The sequence below is a fragment of the Cetorhinus maximus genome, unplaced genomic scaffold (genome assembly GCF_964194155.1).
Source record: "Cetorhinus maximus unplaced genomic scaffold, sCetMax3.hap1.1 HAP1_SCAFFOLD_553, whole genome shotgun sequence".
Classification (NCBI taxonomy): Eukaryota; Metazoa; Chordata; class Chondrichthyes; order Lamniformes; family Cetorhinidae; genus Cetorhinus; species Cetorhinus maximus.
Window position 1 is genome coordinate 24,715 of NW_027596495.1, and position 16,920 is coordinate 41,634.

Below are 16,920 nucleotides of genomic sequence, written 5' to 3' on the forward strand. Positions count from 1 at the left end.
TGCTTACCCTGGTTGCCTAATATCAGTGCCAAGACATCAGATTGAAACTGGTGTCGAGAACGGTGAAAATGCCGTCACAGCTATCGCTAGATCTTTGTGGGTAGTTTTGTTCGAGGACAGCGGCAAGCGTTGTCGCTTCACTGCTATTCACTGCAAAATCCGAGCTATTGTAATCAGGTACAAAATTTCAAAACCCCACCTTCAGAATGACACTGCTGTACTGAAAATGAAATCTATACCTTATTAAAACAGAAACTACGTACGTGTTTAAGAGTGCAACTGTCATAAGGATAAATATGAATGCAAATGCAAATAATTAAAAAAACTATAACATCATGGTCTTTGCCCTCTGTGAATATTGTAGCATACCACTGGTATATTCAAAACAGGCTGTAATATGAAGATTGAAATTTTGCAGCTTTACAAAGTTATTTTTGAAGTTGGGAAATTTATCAAGAAAATTTTCTTAGTGATTTCAACTGTTGTCATTCCTTTGCTTCAGTAGATTAAGTAAATCAGTAAGTACCCGACAGTGAAATTTCTACACAGTCTACTGGATCTTTCTCTTCAATAACTTTGAGCAAAACCATGGAGATTTTAGAATACCAAATTCTATTATTCCTGGTGTACACAAAACACTGCATTCCTTGTGGTGTCCACTAGTCGTACAAGTCCTCAAGTGTACCATTAGACACCGCCTTGCTCTTTCTCAGGACCACCCAGGCATGGGCAAGACCCAAAGCTATGTACATATCCAAGGTACTGCCATGCATGGGTGCTGTCTCCATGCTGACTCCTTCCAGGCTCTTCTCCACAGGCAGCCTATCATGTGGCTCTCCACATCATTATGTGGGTGGTACTGTCCTCCAGTCCCACGTCAACCCTTGCTCTGCCGAACACCCTTATGCTACATTCCTCTGACACACTCAACTGTCCATTAGGTTTTGCACAAGCGCTATATTTATTGTTCCTGTGTATTTACCTCTCCTTTTTGTACCTACAATAAGGATGGGCAAAGTATTTGTCAGCATTGACTCAATGTTAGCACTCTCACCTCTGAGTCAGAAGATCACGGGCTCAAAGCTCACTCTGAAGGCTTGAGCACCTAATTCAGACTGACACTTCAGTACAATACTAAAGGTATGCTGCGCTGTTGGAGATGCTGTCTTCTGGATGAGATGTTAAACCAAGGTCCTGTAATGCCCTGGCAGGTGGATAGAAAAGGCCCGCTGACAGTGCTGAAGTGGATTCTGGCCAATATTTATTCCCCCATCAACATTAAAAAAAATTATCTGGTCATTTTTTCATTGTTGCTTTTGCTTTTCACAAACTGGTTGCCACCTTTACTTCAAGAGTATTATATTGGTTGTAAAGTGCACTGGGACATTCCGGGGTCATGAAAATCAAACGTAGGTTCTTTTCTCTTTAGATCTCATTTGTGTTATATACACAAAAAGTGCTCTTTACTCTGATCCAATATACTCTAACCATCAAAGAGCAACTCATACTAGACTGGTATAATACTTACACTTCTCACACCACCTTAATGTGCCTTGTCAATACCTATGATTGTGACCTACTCACAATAGTACAAAACCTTGGTTCAGAGTTTCCAAACCTTGATCCATTCTATTTGCATAGTCTCAAATGGCATTTCCATCAGGCAAAGTACAAAGTCTAGCATCCCAGCAGCCTGGACTGGATTCAACCCAATGTTCTGAGTTAAAAATACAGCATTCACAAAAAAAAAAGTACTTCAAAGAAATGGGTAGCACAGCGGAATCTTCTGAATATTGGAACTAGACCCAACAATCATAAACTGTTCACAAGCTAGTTACATCCTATCCCAATTGGAATGAATCAAAGACAAAACAGATGTGCTATGTTTCAGTGCATTTCTTTATTGTACTGTCATGAACGACAAGCACACTAACTGGACCAGGATTTTGAATCTAGATTGAAAATGTGCTGTGTATTCATTTAAATTTGTAGCAATAACACTCCTCTCGGGCTCCCTCCATAGCCCATGCCAGCCACGGTTCAACAGGCATTCGGATATCCTGCGCCCTTCCTATGCTTGTTCCACTCTAGTCTGTCTAGCAGAAGTACCCAGTAATCCCAGAGAAAAAAACAACTCCCTGACATTTCTATTTAATTCATCCTGTAAAGCACAATTGTAGTCAAGAAGACCAAGGTGTAGGCAATCAGATGCCAAAAGCTCTGGTCTATCATACTATTGCATAGCTCCGATTATCCGAACAATTACTATCAGATTCTGTACAGTCAATTTTTTCTCATGTTGAAAAGAAAACAAAAATGAAGACATTCAACAACTCCATTTTAGCAAGGCTAAATCTGAAATTTTTCAACAACGAACAGCCTCACTGTCATTGTGAAAATAGCAGAGGAGGCCAAAATCCGGTAGCCTACCCCTGAACATGGTACCTGCCGTTTTCACAGGGACAGGAATGGGGCCAGGTCAAGATTTGCGCTTGCGCATTTTGTGGAGGCAGCTGCCCTTATAAAGTACCTGCCTCCAGTCATGTCTGAACTTTGTTAGTCAGGAGTGGGAAACACAACATGTGCAGGTTAAACCTGGTATGAGCAGGTCCAAACTTTGTGGAGTCGTTTGGAAAAGTGGAGCGCCCTTTTGGAGAGGAAGGGTACCCCTTTGGCTAGGGTCGCGGGACACCTTTGAAAGAGGTGAACTGTCCTTTGGGAAAGATAATTTGCCCTTTGGGATTGTTGAAAGCGGACAGGAATGTGTGTTAAAAAGTACTTAAATGCATTGAAAATGTCAAAACTGTCAGAAGTAACTGTCAAGCTGTCAAGGCATTTAAAATTTCTGCCCTTTAAATCTTTGAAAAAACTGTGGAACATTGAATACATCATTGCTTGCTATTTCACTCCATTGATATAAGTCTAAGGGTTATTATTTGTGCCGTGTGACTAATTTCACAACCTTCCAATATCATGGGGTGCCTTCCATTTCACAGTTTGATTGACAGTTCCAAATGATTCTTTGAAGTGGGACTATGAATTCCAAAGCTTGTTTTTATAAAGAATTAAGCACATGAATGAAATGGTTGTTCTTATAATGGATTATGTAGTTGAAGGAATGCAAATGCAATGAATAGGAATTTATGAGTGAGAGTGTGATTTAATAAAAATAAAGTCTGCAATAGACACTTAGAACTTTATTTTATCTCAGCATGGCTCCTGAGGTCTGCTCATGGTGGATACTGAGTAAGTTGGCATGGTAGGTGTAAGGGCAAAAGGAGATATGTGGGAGCATGGGTTGGCATTGTTGGCATAGGGCCATATAGGGCCACGGGGTGGGTATAGGTATGTAGGTTGGTATGGAGGGTAGGAGGAGCCATGGGGGGTGGGTAGAGGACATGAGATGGCATGGATGGGGCATTGGGAGTGTGTGTGTGTGTGTGTGTGTGTGTGGTGTTGGGGGGGGGGGGGGGGGGGGGGGGGGGTGGGTGGGGGGGGGGGGGGCGGTGTGAGGACTGGGTGGTTTGTTTTGTTTTAATGTACTTTTTAAAACCTCTCGCAAAGTGCCAGGGCACTGAGGCAGGTCTTCTACACAGCCTGTCTCCGCGCCTGGCAGCCTCCGCATTCCCAGAGAACCCTGCTGCACCGGAACGAAAATCCTGGGGCACTTTCTCTCAGGTTGGGTTTGCGGAGTAAGAAAACACCCTGACTCTGGGCGAGCGAAAATTCAGGACATAATCTTCTCTGAGATTCTGTACATGGCCATTTCTCAGTCCTCACTGTGTTTTATGGGGAAAGTACAGTGGTGGCAGGGGTTGCCCCTCAGGATGGGAAACGACCGATGAGTCATCCTGAGGTGCTCTTGCGCACTCACAGACAACCAAATATTAAGTGACGTTGGAAGCACTTTGATGGGGACAGGGCTTAAAGTGACAGAGAGCCAAAAAATGGGGACAATTTTAAAAAAAATAAGAGAAAATGCACAAAGTTATTTAGGAGGAAATTTTGGATACAGTCCTATAAAAAAGCAAATGGCATAATTTTAGCCACGTCAGTAACAAAAAAAGGACTGAGCTTATCCAATAGTGAAAGAGTGTGGCATAGATCTAATAGATCTAAACCATTACCTCTATAGCTGCTAGACAGAAACCAATACCTTCTGGGCTCCAGGGCGTCGGGCTGGTGGGGGGTACCCCAAAAATGCGCTGGGACCCCCCCACCTCACCCCGGACGTTCCCATGGGAGGATTGCATGGCAATTGCCCAGGAAGTTCAAACTTCTGTTGGGCAATTGCCCTGGCATTGGGAACCATCCAATAATCCAATTTAAATTGCATACTTCGGATGGTTCCGACTGTCTTACAGCAATAGCTACCCAGGAAAAATTAGAAGAATTAAAACCACTTCAACTTGTGGCTAACTATAGTACCCTGAACCTCCCCGAATACCCTGTGATCCCCCAACTAGCCCCCTCCCCTCTGGCTGCCCTCCCCAACCCTAACTACCCTTCTCACACCCCCAACTGCCCTCACCATCCTTTCGACGGCCTTCTATACCCCTGAATAACCCCCACCCCCCAACTGCCCCCCACAACACCCACCACCAACTTTTACGGCTAGCACTGTAAAAAGGTGAGTACCTCTTCCTTACCTTTGACTCAGCTGCCCTTGACACAAAGCCTTGGGAACCCGCTGCACTGCACTTTTCTCACCCGGCCCGAATTGGAAGGTCGAGTGAGAAAAGTGCGGCTGCATTTCAGGGTAAGTAACAAGGAACAAAGTGGCAATCTGGCTGTGATTGCCACTCTATGGAAGTTACGGCCCACTGTTTCTATAAAGAGTTACAACATAATCGGCTGATCTTCTGTGGCCATGCACCACCACATGTACGCGCTTGATCTCCCACTCCAGCAGCACTGACTCACTCGATCTCAAGGCCAAAAGCATATCTGGCATGCAATAAATTTAGGTACCGACCACCAGACCTCACCGGACAACATCATGGGCTTTAAGGGGATGCCTGAGAGACCAAAATTAGATGTGCGCAGATAGCTTGGCAAGTTGAGGGGCTAAGAATACCGGGAGATAACAGAAATAAGGAGAAGCAAGGCCATGGGGGGGTTGTGGGGGGCGGGGGGGGGGGGGGGGGGGGGGGGGGGGGGGCGGGGGGGGGGGTGGGGGGGGAGGATTTGAAAATAAGGATGAGGATTTTAAAATCTAGTCAAATGCTTAAATGTGAGCCAATGTAAGTCAGCGAGCACAGGGGTGATAACTGACCGGGACTTTTTGTGAGTTAAGGCACAGGCAGCAGAGGTTTGGATGCTGTCAAATTTATGGGGGGTAGGATGTGGGACGTGAGCCAGCAGCGAGTTGGATTCCTCAAGTCTAGAGCTAACAAAGCCATGAATGAGCATTTCAGCGGCACATGAGCTGAGGCAGGGGTGGAAATGGGTGGTCGCAGTGATTGTGCAGATATGGTTGGAAGTTCACCTTGGGCAAATACGGCACCGTAGTTGTGAACAGAATGGTCCAGCCTTGGACAGATGCCAGGGAGAGGGATGAAGTCAGTAGCTAGGTAATGAAGTGTTTGGCGGGTACTAAAGACAATGGTTTCACCTTCTTCCCAATACTTATTTGGGGAAATTTCTGCTCATCCAGTACTGTTTTGTTGGACAAGCAGTCTGACAAGGTGGAGGAGTTGAGAGAGGTGATAGTGAGCTTGAGTTGGATGTCATCAGCGTACATTTGAAAACTGGCATGGTATTTTTGGGTGGCATCCCTGGGAGGCAGCACAAGGAGCTTATTGATTTTGGTGTCAGTAAGATTGAGACAATCCATTCATCTGCCTCCACTGCTCCACTTTGCCCACCAAATCAAACCTTCCCACTCATCCTGAATATCTATCTTCCTCTTGCTTCTCTCCTGCCACCAGTTACGCCCCTTATGAGCTCACCTTGCAAATGAGTTCCAGCTCATAACCAACTAACTGCTGTCCCTGGTAATCACACTGGTTGGCATTGTAAGTCGTCCCTTCTCAGCGGGGCCAGAATTTTATGTCCCGCGGGCGGACGCGCGCCTGACCTGCCCGGCCACGAAATAGCAGGAGATGACGTTGATATCTCGCTCAGTGGGCAGGAACAGCAGTCGGAAGTGCACCCACCAACAATTAAACGGGTAATTAAGTCCATTAAGGAGGCAATTGAAAGTGATTTTTTAGTGGCCGGTCCACTTTTACGGTTGGCGGATGGGCCAATAGGCCAGGCGGCCTTCCCATTTTTTCTCAAACCTCGATCCAGGGCGGGACGAAATGTCCGTGGGGAAATAAAATAGAAAGAGATATCTGGGGGCTGCTTTTTTTTTTAATGAGGTACGCTTTCAGGTACTTGGTTGTGCTGCATGGACATATTTTACAGCATTTTTGTTGTTTTGTTTATTCTCAGGAGGCCCGCAGCTCCCTGAGGCAGCTGTCTGCCTTCAGGGAGTTCACTGGAAGGGCTCACCAGCACTCGCAGTGACACTGGCGCCCACCCTCTTCCTGCTCCCACCGGCAGTGCTGAGCCTTTTTAAGCGCCCGTTTCACGCTGGCTGGCCATTAATTCGCCAGCCAGTGTGAAATCGCAGTCAGAAGTCGATCGTGGTCAGGGGCTCGTTTCCCATCTGCTCTCGGGCCCACCGGTCACATGTGCCCGATGAGTGGAAAAAGTCAGGCCCAGGTGTTGTCCACCTCACCATCATCATCCTTAAAATAACCCCCCTTGCATCCTTTTGACTTACAAACTACATTTCATCTCTCCCCTTCCTTTCTTCTCCAAGGCCAGGATTTTGCCTTCGTCGGACGGGCGAACGGGAAGCTGACCGCCACCCGCGATTGGGGCCTAACCTCGATTTCACACTGGTGGGCCAATTGTGAAACTGGCCCATGTGAAATGCGCCCTGCAGCGCTGCCAGTGTGGGGGGTGATGGGGAGAGGAGGGCGAGCACCCAAGTTTGCGCACGCGCACAGGAAATGTTCCCTGAGGCACAGAGCTGCCTCAGGGAGGTGAAGATTGTGAAAAATAAAAAAGATTTTAAAAATGTTAACAACATGTCCTCTCATGTGAGTGTGTCACATGAGCAGAGACATGTTAGAAATTGGTTTGAATTTTTTTTTAAACTGACGGATCAAAACCTCATCCCGCTCGTGGATGAGGCTTTGCAGAAAATCCAAAGGCTGCTTGGCACTTTTGTCTGCCCTCCAACCGTAAAATTGAATTCCATTAGATCTTTAATGGCCTTAATAGGCCTGTTAATTGTTGGAGGATGAGCTGCCGACTCCCACGCACCCCCGCCAACTAAACTATCACGTGAGTGCGTGATGACGTCGGGGAACTTGCCCGACGTAATCGCATATCATTTTACGCCCGTTCGGGCCCAACGAGCGAAAAATTCAGGCCCAAAGGTCTTGAAACTGTTCCCACCTTTAAAATCTATGCCAATCGGTCTTGCAACCCCCATGTTTGAATCTCTCCAATCAATTTTACTTGGCGACATCATCCACACACATGGGGTCAGCTCCGACCTGTACACTGACAACATCTAGAACTAGCTCCCTGTGACCTGTCTCAATGCCTACATGTGTCAGATTTTTCTGTCCGGCATCCAGTTACAAATGAGCCACAATTTCTTCCAGTTAAGCATCGGGAAGACCAAATCTGTCGGCTTCAGCCCCTGTAACATTCATCATTGATTCCATTCTCCTCCCTGGTCTTAGACTGTTTGCATTCTCAGGGATTTATTCAACCCCAGATTGACATACCAACCTCCAAATGTTCTCCATCACTAAAACTACCTACAAAATTCCAGGTTGAGAAAATGATGGTTGGGAGGGGGGGGGTGAAATTCAGTGGCCAGATTGTAAACCAGGAGCATAGATGTGAACTTAATAAATCATAATGGGAAAAGTTAGCATAAAATATATGACAATGGAAGTCAAGTGGCACAGGCAGGGCATGCACGCTACCCAGATTTGTTTATATGCTATAGATATATAAATAGAAAGAACCTTCCTGTAAAATATTTACTCATACAATTTTAAGCATAGAAGTTGCAGGATTAGCAGAATTCTATAAACATGCTGTCATGATACCAGGAAAGGCTGCCTGAAGCTGTAGAAAAATCAAATGTCAAATAAAACCAAAACTAGTTTCCAATTTCCCATCTGGCCCTGATGCTCATTAAGATAGTAGTTTTGGGAACCAATGAAATGGGCCCAAGTATTAGAAGCGAAGAAGCAGCATTAATTATTGTACCAACTGAGGCATAATTATAACCATGAACTCATTTTCCCTTTAAATCTGAAGCTAGGAAGATCATGCTACATCCTTAGGTTCAGCACATATTAGATGCATTGATCACTTGCAGGCTTTAACATCTTGGCTCTCGAGTGATGCAACAACTGAGACAACATGGATGATTATTGTATATTAACTGTGTTTAATTGTATACAGGTGGTGGGAATTACCTGGGATTCCACTTGAGCACATATAAAGAAACACCTATTGAAACTGTGGTATGGTCACCATACCCACCATCTATCTACATTGCCCATGTGAATTTGAAGGTTGTTAAAAGTTTCACATATCTAGGCTCTACAATCGCCATCAATCTGTCACTTGATGCTGAAATCAAAACACGCATTGCAAAAGCTGCAGCTATTATGTCCAAACTGAGAAAGAGTGTGTGTGGAACAACAGCAACCTGACTAAGACATCAAATTGCGAGTGTACCGAGCCTGTGACCTCAGTGCACTCCTTTACAGTGGTGAGGCATGGTCAACACATGCTAGGCAGAAGAGGCTGAACAGTTTCCAGTTTCACTATCTCAGGCAAATCCTTGGCATATCTTGGCAGGACTAGGTCACCAATTCAGAGGTCCTGGAGCATGCTAATTCCATCAGCATACATTCGTTGCTAAGCCAATGATGTCTGCATTGGCTCAACCATATTTATCAGATGGGCAGTGGGCATATATCCAAAGGCCTTCTGTACAATGAACTGGCCGCTAGGTTACAAACTGCTGGGCATCAATACCTCGCCTACAAGGATACCTGCAAACGAGATCTGAAGATGGTGGACATCGACACTGTGAACTAAGATACAGTTGCTGATGGCTATGACTTCTGGAAGCTGACTGTTTGGAGAGGGATTTGGAAGAGGTGAACAGAAATGGAAAGCTCGACTGGCTGAGAAGAGGGCCCAGAGACAACAGAGGCCAGCAAATCATTTCAATGATGGGCAATAAATGCTGGCCTAGCCAGCGATGTTTATTCATTCATGGCATGTGGGCAAAAACCCTTCTCAATCCACTGTTTTCATCTTCAGCAATTGGGGCAGAGACTGCCATGCCAGAGTGGGGCTCCTGAGCCCCACCAGGCAATGTTTAACATAAAGTTGACTACCACAGCACCAACCATAGTTATATGAGACAGAAGGCTGTCAAGAAGGGTGTGGTTGAGTTAGGAGGTTTATGCTCATAATGTTTAACTTTGTAAATAGATATGAGACTGAGTAAAAAATTGCCTCCAATACTATCCTTCACCAACTGTCTTTCAGATAAAAGACTGAGGAGACAGGAGAGTGGTTTGCAAAGGCTAAACTATGTTCAGAGAATGGGGAAGACCCGAGTTACAGTAATAAATCTAACCATACTTCCTTATTATTTAAACTTCACATATGCAAATAAATACACTGCAATATATAAAGTGGAGGCAGGGATCTCTATTGTTCAGGGATATCTGGAACACAGGCTTGGTAGTTTCAGCAGTCAAATCAGAGCAATGATACCTCAAAAAACATGTAAATAACGCCATATATAATTGATCTGCACCAACATTAACAGAAATCCTTTGTCCCTTGGTGTTTCCCAAATGGAAGGACATTTAGCTTTCTCTGCTCATTTTTGACAAGCTTAGGAATAACAATGTGTACACTCTACCACCCACTTCACAGCATATTGTTCAGTGATTAGTTAATAACAACCTCCGAGATATCCAAAGAACAAGTTTCTAGATTGGTGACTGTCCTTGATTTAATCTACATGGGAAGATCTGTAAACATCAATAACAAAAAATGTTGCGGTAGATAAAATTATGACCCAATTTACTTAAGTTAAGGAAGTTAAACCTCAATGTACTTGAGAATATACATTTTATATGTGATTTTGGAAACCAGGGAAAGAAGGTCCACAACTAGAGGACAAAGATCTCTTAACATGATTTGCATTAATGATCAGGCATTGGAAGTACAACTTCAAAATTTGCAGATGACACCAATTTGTGGGATGTAGTTAGTATAGAGGACGAAGGTGACAAAAAACAGGAAAACACCAAAAGCTTGCAAAATGGGTGTGTAATTGGCAAATTAATGTCAATATAGATGAATTGAGGTGGTGCATTTTAATGGGAAGAAGAAGGAGATCACTTACTGCTTAGATAGTAAGAGTCTGAAAAGGGATAGAGGAATGAAGATCTGGATGTGCAAATACACAAATCCTAAAAAAGTAAACCAAGCATTTGGGATCATTTCTAGAGGAAGAGAATTCAAAAGCAGGGAAATTATGTGCGACTTGTTTCAGATCTTGGTTAAATAATAGTTGGAGTACTATGTACAGTTCTAGTCTCCATATTACAAAAAAGAAATAGTCATTGAAAAAGGTGTAAGATTCACAAGGATCATAGAAGAACTGAAAGGATGTACTTATCAGGAAAGGCTGAACATGCTGGGGCTCATTTCTTTTGAGAAGACTGAGGGTGACCTAATAGAGGCCTTTAGGGTAATCACAGAACGGTTACAGCACAGGAGGCCATTCGGCCCATTGTGTCCGTGCTGGCTACTTAGCTAGTTTCACTCTGCTTTTTCCTTGTAGCACTGCAAACTTTTTCAGATGGTTGTCCAATTCCCTTTTGAAAGTCAAGATTGAATCTGCCTCCACCACACACCGAAGCATTGCACTCCAGACCCTAACCACTCACTGCATAAAAAAGGTTTTCCCTATGTTGCCTGTAGGTCTTTATCCAATCACCTTAATTTGGTGTTCTGGATCCTTCCAACAATGGGCAAAAAATCTCTCCCTATTTACTCTGTCTAGATTCCTCATTATTTTGAACATCTCTATCACAGCTCCTCTCAAGCTTCTCTTCTACAAATGTAATTGACTTGCATGAACATCAACGAAATCCTTCGTCCCTCGCATTTCCAAGCGGAAAGACATTTAACATTCTCTGCTCATTTTTTGACAAGCTCAGGAATAACAATGTATGTACCCTACCACCTGTTTCACACCATGCTGTTCAGTGATCACTTAACAGCCCCAGCTTCTCCAATCTGTCCACGTACCTGAAGTCGCCCATCCCTGGAACCGTTCCCCTAAACCTTTTCTATGCCCTCTCCAATGCCCTAACATCCTTCCAAAATTGTAGTGCCCAGATTTGAATACCTTATTCCAGTTGAGGCCGAAGCAATGTTTTTATAAGATTCATCGTAACTTCCTCACTTTTGTACTCTATGCTCCTATTTATAAAGCCTTGTTAACCATTTTCTCAACCTCCCCTGCCACTGTCAACAATTTGTGCAAGTATACTCATAGGTCCCTGTTCCTTCATCTCCTTTAGAATTGTATCCTTTATTTTATATCACCTCTCCTCATTCTTTCTACCAAAATGTATCACTTCACATTTCTCTGTGATAAATTTTATCTACTACATGTCTGGTCATTCCAACAGCCTATCCACGTCCTCATGAAGTCTATCATTAGCCTCCTCAGAGTTCACAATACTTTCAAGTTTAGCGTCATCTGCAAATTTTTAATTGTGCCCTGCACTCCCAAGTCTAGGTCATTAATATAAATCAAAGAAAGTAGTGTCCCAATACCATTCTCCAGACCGAAAAACAACTGTTCACCACGACTCTACTCTAATGGGAGGATTTGATAGGCTAGATGTGGAGAAGGTGTTTCTATTTGCGGGAAAGTCCAAAAATAGAGGTCATAAACAACGTTCCCTCTAATTTTTTTTTTGTAGTGTGCGGGCGATTTATTCAAATGTGTGGCTCCTTTAAATTTGCATAGTGATTTAAGAGGGTTAACTTTTTGTTGCTGTGTGGTCGCGTGGCTTAGAGGAAGCACAGGTGATATATATAAGGTAGTCACTAATAAATTCAATAGGAAACTGAGCAGAAACTTCTTTATCCAAAGTCGCTACCACGAGGAGTGGTTGAGGCAAACAGCATAGATGCATTTAAGATAAGCACCCAAGGGAGAAGGAGACAGGGGGATATATTGATCATGTTAAATAAAATAGGGTGGGAGGAGGCATGTTTGGACCATAAACCAGTTAGACCAAATGACCTGTTTCTGTGCTCTACACTCAGTGTAACACAATGAACCAGAATAATGATTTTTGAAAGTGGTTTAAGAATAATAAGAAAACACAAGTTCAAATGAAACAGACAGCAATTTGTGCAAAACATGATTCAATTTCAACCAGATGAATTTTGCGGTTTGACTTTTCAAGATTACTTATGAACCTGGACAACCGGAGTGTTTACCAAGTAAATCTCTTGCAAAGGCATATGATAAATGATGGTAGCTTACACAATAGCCTTTATAAGCTCAGTGAGGCATCGCAATAGAGAAAATATATGAAGTGAAGAAAACTGAATTACAATCGAATTTTTAAACAGTACGCTACAGATGTAACATTTTTAAGCTAATCCTCCTGAGGCCTTAACCATAAAAGATGCAACTAATGCAGGTAGAGTATTTCAATTATTGTGGCTATTACCTGATCAGACTGAAAATTGTGGTCTTTACATTTCCCCTTCATCCACTGAATTCCTTCGTTTCCAGTTACAATGATGGTTGTAAATATATCTTCTCCTGAAGGTCCTTGCACTGGCTCCTTCACTTCAAAATACTCCGAGAAAAAGGCAGGCTGAAGAGTTTCCATGTTAATCAAATACTTCAACTTCAGATCTCGAGCGCTTGCATTGCACTGGCTGAATTGTTGGATAAACCTGTAAAATCTGTATCGAATCCGCTTCCTTGTTACAAAGTGGTAATTTTGGATCTTTAGGCGAATATTTTTCGGCAACAACGATTTGTAACTGGAATTGAAACAATGAAATTATTGGTACAAATGGGAACCATCTTAAGCTCTACATCTTCCGAAAAGTCTTTATCAGTTGAATTGGGTTGGCGTTAATAGACACTAAACGGCATACTCTTTTTTTTCTCCAAGGTCAAATGAAACTCACCGCAGTTTAGGAATAGAAACATAACTGTGAAAGCCACAACCTCACCAGATTTATACTAGCAGCAAGTATTTGCCGATTGGTAGCATTTCCACCTCCAAGTCAGATGGTGCAAATTCAAACCCTGTTCAGGGCAGTCTTGGTGAGTAGGGACCGGATTGGAGCTCTGCCTCAGAATTCTAGTTTGACATCCAATGGAGTCCTCATATGAATTCACTATAAATCTCTCCAGCCATATAGGACTAACCATACAATCAAGATGGTTATGGCCATGGAATAATTGTTCACATTATTACCTTCTAGACTTAACAAGGCTGGAAGTCCTTCATACTACTCTCCAAGGGGAGAGTGTTAAGATACAAAAGTAACAACCATCAGTGTAGTACGTGTGGTTGGACAATGCACTGTCAGACTGCCAAGGTGAGAAGGTTTTTAAATTGTTAGCAACTCATGCAAAATTCACAGAGAACTCGGCATTCACTTAACAAACACAAATCCTATGGCACTTTCTTTTCTCAAGGTGATAATCTGAATACACCTTAAAAGAGGGAGACAGAAGGTGCTAACATTTCTCTAAACCTTTTCCCCATGGGCCTGAAAATCTTTCCTCTGCTGAAGTATTTGTCCAAATACTTTTTGAAAGTTATTAGTGAATCTGTTTCCACCACCCTTTCAGATACTGTATTCCAGATTATAACAACAACAACTATAGCTTATATATGTGTAGCACATAAAACATCACCTGGCGCTTCACATAAGCATGGCAAAGTATGGCACTGATCCACTTAAGCAGATATTAGGTTAGATGACTAGAAGTTTGGCCAAAGGGGAATGTCCTAAGCACTGTCTTAAAGAGGGAAGCGACCGACATAGAGAGATGTACATGTTCTTTCTGTCTGCAAAGAACAGGGCCCTGTATTTTAATAAATGTAGCTTCCAGTACGGCAAATGTGCCACACTGTGAGCCCGAATGACAATCTTCTCTAAGTTGATCGTCAGCGCAATTCTTAGCACTGAGGATTATTGAACAAGTGTTGTCCAATTGCAGAATCACATCTAATGTTGGACATTGTGCTTCGAGTTTTGCAAGCACGGGCTGATTGGTCACGGTATGTAGCCTGCCTGTTACGAACAGCAACTGGGACATGCTGTATGATACAATCAGCCAGTTTTGAGACATACAGCCTACATACCTAGCATCACACTGGCACTGAAATTCACATACCACATTACTCATTTGTGTGATAGGCAGAACATCTTTTTGGCTTGATGGCAGCATCCTGTTAGTGGCGAATACCACTCGTGTTGCTACTGCATAGTAGCGGCGTGAAATGGCTAGCTTCACCTGTTGCTCAAATTTTTGAGATACCTTGCCCTTCCAGGGTAATCTGAGGTAGACTAGGCACTTTTCAGGGCGGAAAGTGACGGCCTTAGGCCAGCTTATGAGTTTGCGCAATATACAGCGCGAAATGATTTGATCAGGTAAACTATTATCCTGCAGAATGCCTTTGGTGCGCCCTATTTCAGCGTCAGCTTGCATGGTGAGCAAGTGGCTCAGACCCTATTTACAAGGTTGCCGAGTCCACATGCTAACCAATCAGCACTTTCTTCACATACTGTATAACTTGCTGCTTTCCCCTTATATTGGTATTCTTGCAAAGTGTCCTGATGGGTGCAAGACAAAAAGCTTTGACATGTCTCTTTTTTCAGCAATACTCAAATTTTCCTTTAATCTTCACTATTCTAAGGAGAACAACTCCAGTCTCTCGTCGCTTCACATATCTGAAGTTTTTTTTCATTCCTGATACCATTCTAGCAGATCTCCTCAGCACCCTCTCCTTATTAAATTATGGTGCCCAGAATTGAACACAATACTCAAGCAGAGCCTAACCAGTTTCCTTAAGCTTTGGCATAACTTCCTTGCTTTCGTACTCTATCGGGGTACTTTTAATCCCCAAGACAGGGTGGGTTTAGCTAGGATGATAAGTTGAAATTTTAAAAATTTCAAATCCAACCCTAGGTCAGAGGCTGGGAATTCTGTGGTGAGTGACTCACCACATAACTCCCCAAACTCTGTCCAGCGTCTTCAAGCCATCTTCAGGAGTGTGATGGAATACTCTCCACTTGCCTAGATGAGTGCAGCTCCAAAAACACTCAAGAAACTCAACACAAACCAACGGAATGCAGCTTGCTTTATCGGCACGCCATCCATCACCTTCAACGTTCACTCCCTCCACCTTGGCTGCAGGGCTTATACTCTTTAGGGTGCACTGCAGAAACTCACCAAGGCTTCTTCAGCAGCACCTTCTAAACCCACGCCCTCTAGCACCAACTGCCATTTTTTCAGCCACTCCCCTCCCAAACCCTGAACACCAACTACCACCATCCCCCGCCCTGCCCCCAACCCCAGCGGGCCACCATCAGCCCACGGTCACTGTCTTTTCCACCCAACCAATATTTGCGCGCCTGCCGTTTCTTCCTCCTACTGCTAACCATGAGACCTCCCCACTGCCACTGCGATTTCTCCCTGTCACCCTACCAGCTCTCTGTTTCTCAGCTGCATCATCGTGCTGCAGGTTTTCTCACCTGATCGGTAGACAACTTGTCAATCCGGTTGGCTGTTGGGTGGGGAACCATCAGAAAATAATTAAAAGACGTGCTCAGAAGATTGGTACTTCCTTGTTTCTTATCCAAGGCTCCTACCACCACCACCACCTCCCCTCCAAACATGTCACTCCATGAATATTGGGCCCTATGCCTCTATTTATAAATACAAGGAACCCGTATGCCTTCTTAATAGCTTTCTTAACTTGTTCTGCCACCATCAAAGACTTGCACACATTTTTAAAAATTCATTGGTGGGATGTGGGTGTCGCTGGCTAGGTCAGCATTTATTGTCCATCCCTAAATGCCCTTGAGAAGGTGGTGGTGAGCTGCCTTCCTGAACCGCTGCAGTCCATGTGGTGTAGGCACACCCACAGTGCTGTTAGAGAGAGAGTTCAAGGATTTTGACCCTGCAACAGTGAAGGAACGGCCAATATATTTCCAAGTCAGGATGGTGTGTGGCTTGAAGAGGAACTTCCAGGTGGTAGTGTTCCCATGTGTCTGCTGCCCTTGTCCTTCTAGATAGTAGTAGTCCTGGGTTTGGAAGGTGCTGCCTAAGGAGCCTAGGTGAATTCCTGCAGTGCATCTTGTAGATGGTACACACTGCTACCACTGTGCGTCGGTAGTGAAGGGAGTGAATGTTTGTGGATTGGGTGACAATCAAGCAAGCTGCTTTGTAATGGATGGTGTCAAGCTTCTCGAGTGTTATTGGAGCTGCACTCATGCAGGCAAGTGGAGAGTGTTCTATCACACACCTGACTTTGCCTTGTAGATGGTGGACAGGCTTTGGGGAGTCTGGAGGTGAGTTACTTGCCACAGGGTTCCTAGCCTCTGACCTCAGAGTAGCCACAGTATTTATATGGCTAGTCTCGTTCAGTTTCTGGTCAATGGTAACCCCCAGGATGTACAAACACCCCAGGTTTCTTTGTTCCCACATTCCCTTTAAAATCATACCACTTATATATAGCTCCTCATTCTTCCTTGCAAAGTGAATCACTTCACACTTCTCTGTTAAATTTCATCTGACAAGTG

At 43.8% G+C, this 16,920-nt stretch overlaps 1 protein-coding gene across 8 annotated transcripts in view; it reads right to left on the minus strand.

Annotated features, from left to right (window-relative positions):
- LOC144674097 (tyrosine-protein kinase JAK2-like) overlaps window positions 1-16,920 on the minus strand; it is a 230,731-nt gene that overhangs the window by 21,249 nt on the left and 192,562 nt on the right. For all 8 annotated transcript variants that reach the window (XM_078535606.1, XM_078535607.1, XM_078535608.1 and 5 more), the window contains one exon: window positions 12,816-13,137. In XM_078535606.1, the coding sequence (XP_078391732.1) occupies window positions 12,816-13,137 (322 nt within the window). The remainder of the gene's footprint in view (window positions 1-12,815; window positions 13,138-16,920) is intronic.